At 41.8% G+C, this 3,988-nt stretch overlaps 1 protein-coding gene across 2 annotated transcripts in view; it reads right to left on the bottom strand.

Annotated features, from left to right (window-relative positions):
• Window positions 1–1,563: 1,563 nt before the first annotated feature.
• Window positions 1,564–3,988, bottom strand: part of LOC112074573 (intestinal mucin-like protein) — a 9,544-nt gene continuing 7,119 nt past the window's right edge. For both annotated transcript variants that reach the window (XM_070440585.1, XM_070440584.1), the window contains 5 exons: window positions 2,841–2,910; window positions 2,576–2,676; window positions 2,411–2,442; window positions 1,961–2,138; window positions 1,564–1,689 (listed from right to left, as the gene is read on the bottom strand). In XM_070440585.1, coding sequence (XP_070296686.1) covers window positions 1,580–1,689; window positions 1,961–2,138; window positions 2,411–2,442; window positions 2,576–2,676; window positions 2,841–2,910 — 491 coding nt within the window. In that variant the 3' untranslated portion in view covers window positions 1,564–1,579. The remainder of the gene's footprint in view (window positions 1,690–1,960; window positions 2,139–2,410; window positions 2,443–2,575; window positions 2,677–2,840; window positions 2,911–3,988) is intronic.

Raw genomic sequence — 3,988 nt, 5'->3', positions numbered from 1 at the left:
AAAGAGGCAGGGTGTCAGAGGTTTAGGAAGATGGGCAGGCACTCCTCTGTCCTCACATTATGGGGAAGCTTGTCCCCCCCACACACACACACACACACACAATATAGATATTTTATCAGAAACTACTTACTACTTCTTAGTTAATGTGACAGTTAAACTGACAGAACCGCTCCTACCTTCAACACTGCTTGGTCCCATTGATCTGGAGGACACAGTGGGTCTGAACACATTTACCACAGCAGTCATCTGAGGAATAGTCTGGCTCCTGGTACTCATATCCCTGCAGGAGAAGAGGAAACATGAGTGACTTGCTGCAACACCTAATAATAATGATAATGATAATAATTATACATGTTTTAAAGTGTGTACAACCGATTGCCTTCCCAGTTGACTCTATAGAATAGAATAACTCAAGAACAGATGTCTCCCGCCGGATGCCTCACTTCCAATTGAGAATTATTTTAAAAATCAAGGACTAATCTGTCGGCAGTTCTGAATCAGACAAGGTTTACTTAATTACTTAATCTGGGTCTAGAAACCAGCCGATTAAAGTATAAAAACTTGTTGACTGAATAAGTTTAAGCTACTCAATGGTATTTCAACTTTTGGTAATTATTTGAAATGTGAGGCAGACACGGCAGCTATACCAGTTCTTACCTTTTTCACAATCTTCGTCACATTGCATGAATCCACAGTCAATTTGGTAATGACCAGTCTTGGGGTCCACTTTGTTGGTGCAGGTGCACTCCTGGCACTCCGATCCTGGTACTTTAGAATTGGGCTAGAAGAACAAGTAACTCATTACATTACACATTACTTCAGGGACCAGATTCCTGTCTCAGGGAACCAGGATTCCCACTGTCTCTAACACAGGGGAACCAGGATTCCCACTGCCTCTGATACAGTGGAACAAGGAAACCCACTGTCTCTGACACTATTTGACATGAACCCTTATAGCGTATGAGATTTCTGTACACGTACTGCAATATATTAAAACAAGTATATATAAACAGTGTTTATTTATGTAATGAACAGTTCAGATGAGAGAGCAGAATAGTTTGTCATTACCAGGTATTCAATGCCTTTGTGAAGACAAACTCTTTTGGCTCTGGAAGAGACAAGAGACACACACAACCAATTGAGAGAGAGACACAGACAACCATCCATGAGACTGTCTAAAAGATCTGAGATTATCTCAGCAATAAAAATCAGCAATACAAGATAGTCTAGATAGTATAGATCTAGGTAAAGAGACCATACTACATGTAGATAGTCTAGATAGTATAGATTCTAGGTAAAGAGACCATACAACATGTAGATAGTATAGATCTAGGAAAGAACTTTACCACATGTAGATAGTCTAGATAGTATAGATCTAGGTAAAGAGACTTTAACCACATGTAGATAGTCTAGATAGTATAGATCTAGGAAAGATACTTTACCACATGTAGATAGTCTAGATAGTATATATCTAGGAAAGATACTTTACCACATGTAGATTGTCTAGATGTATAGATCTAGGTAAAGAGACTTTACCACATGTAGATAGTCTAAATGTATAGATCTAGGTAAAGAGACTTTACCACATGTGTGCTCTGGACAGCATTTTCCCCTCCGGGACTGAAACCACTGGCACGAACCCAATAGGACAGTTCATGTTGGTTGGTGGGCAAGTGCTGCTGTCACAACCTAGGAGGGGAAACAATAAGAGAGTATGGACATAATAATATGAGCTGATTCATGTCTTCACTATGTGTGTGTTTTCAACACGACTGAGCTGAGCCCAGCTGTACGGCACTGGCCTGGTTACACGTCCACCACAGTTCCTGGAACCGTGCTGGAAAGGACAATGTGAAAAGAACATATCCAGGCCAGCACAGGACGGTTCAGGTCGGCACAATACTGTTGAAATAGATCTGATTATAATATGTAAGGTGAAAAAGMGTTGGGAGATCCTTACGGCAGACGAGGCTGGAGCAGCATGGATCGGATGGATCGGTTTGGTTGACATATACAAAGCCTGGCCCAGTGCATATCTCTACTGGTGGTTTGGAGCAGACCTTGGGTTTACAGGTCACAGCCTTGGTGGACTCCAAACAAACGCAATCCTGGCACTTGTACTCAAACCTCTCGTTGAACTGTGATGAGATACAACAAGAAGGGAGTGTGATTCTATCAATGGGTTTGGTCAAAWGTAGTGCACTAAATAGGTCATAGGGGGCTAAATATAGGGCATAAGGGGGGGCATTTGGGTTTCAGACAATGTGGATAATACTGTGTGGACGCTGTAAGTAGGTCCTCATAGAAACCTCTGGCATCATCCATGACAGAGCCAGTGGACTAGATAACAGGCTATTAWTAAMTAGTKAAATAAAATAACGATGAATCAAWACCAAAAGGTCTAACTTACCTCTCGCGGAACACCTTCAGGGTCAATGCATCCTTCAAAAACACAAACACCACCATTTAGTAGAACATTCATAGACCTGAAACATCCTTGAAAAGGTTAAGTCCTAACCATCTTCTCTGTATCGTCAACATGAAATGGAAACAAAGGCAGTAACTGGACACTCACCACACTTATCAACACAGATCCCTGATTCCTTGTTGAAGAGTTTCATCCCATCAGGACAGAAGCAGCCTTCTGTGGTGAAGTTCATCCTAGACTCGTCTGGACTGTAGAACACAACATTACAGTGACCACTCCTATTTCCAATGTACAGCAACTCTATCTATAACTGTAGGTAGGTATTTCTCTTTGTCTTATTTGACAGTCATAACGTTGTCTACCTCAGTTAACATAAAACATGCCGCTAGCCAATCTCTAAATAGAAACCTACTTGTCATCACAGGTTGGCTGTTCTGCAGGACCGCAGGGCTTGTAGACTTTGTCAGCTGGGCAGTCGCTAGCTGTTGAAGAAAGATTCAACTCAGTCTATAGTGACACCCGAACCTCTGTCTCAGTCTCCAGTATACATACTGCAATAGTCTATGTGCTGGGGGGCTAGGGTCAGTCTGTCCTATCTGGTATAATTCTCCTGTCTTCTCTGGTGTCCTGTGTGATCTTAAGTATGCTACCTCTAATTCATCTCTCTCTCTCTCCCTTCACAGAGGACCTGAGCACAAGGACATGCCTCAGGACTACCTGGCCTGACGACTCCTGGCTGTGCTGTCCCCAGTCAACCTGGTCGTAATGCTGATCCAATTTCTGCTGTTGTGACTGCGGCTATGGAACCCTGTCCTGTTCAACGGATGTGCTTGTCCGGACCTGCTGTTTCAACCCTCTCTCTCTCCCTCTCTCTCTTTCTTTCTCTACCGAACCTGCTGTTGAACAATCTGGCCTTAATGGCCATGTACTCTTAAATCTCCACCCCACAACCAGAAGAGACTGGCCACCCTTCAGATTCTGGTTCCTCTCTAGGTTTCTTCCTAGGTTCCGCCTTTTAAAGAGTTTTTCCAAGCCACCGTGCTTCTACATCTGAATCGCTTGCTGTTTGGGGTTTTAAGCTGGTTTCTGTATAAGCACTTTGTGACAACTGCTAATGTAAAACGTGTTATCACCATGGAAAAATGTTCTGACTAATTATTTACAATAGTTGATTGTAGGACTGAAGCCCCATGCTATATACACATTACAAAGGGGAACCAGACAAGGATGTCCACTATCTCCATCATTTATCACTTCAAATACAAAAATGCATTAATCTAATATTTACAAATAGAACCCCCCTCCTCTATTGTTCCTGGTCTGATCTAAAACACATACTAAGTTGTGTTAGTATAGTATTGTTCCTGGTCTGATCTACAACACATACTAAGTTTGTTAGTATAGTATTGTTCCTGGTCTGATCTACAACACATACTAAGTTGTGTTAGTATAGTATTGTTCCTGGTCTGATCTACAACACATACTAAGTTGTGTTAGTATAGTATTGTTCCTGGTCTGATCTACAAAACATACTAAGTTGTGTTAGTATAGTATTGTTTT

The sequence above is a fragment of the Salvelinus sp. IW2-2015 genome, unplaced genomic scaffold (genome assembly GCF_002910315.2).
Source record: "Salvelinus sp. IW2-2015 unplaced genomic scaffold, ASM291031v2 Un_scaffold2690, whole genome shotgun sequence".
Taxonomy (NCBI): domain Eukaryota; kingdom Metazoa; phylum Chordata; class Actinopteri; order Salmoniformes; family Salmonidae; genus Salvelinus; species Salvelinus sp. IW2-2015.
This window is presented reverse-complemented; position numbering and strand designations above follow the sequence as displayed.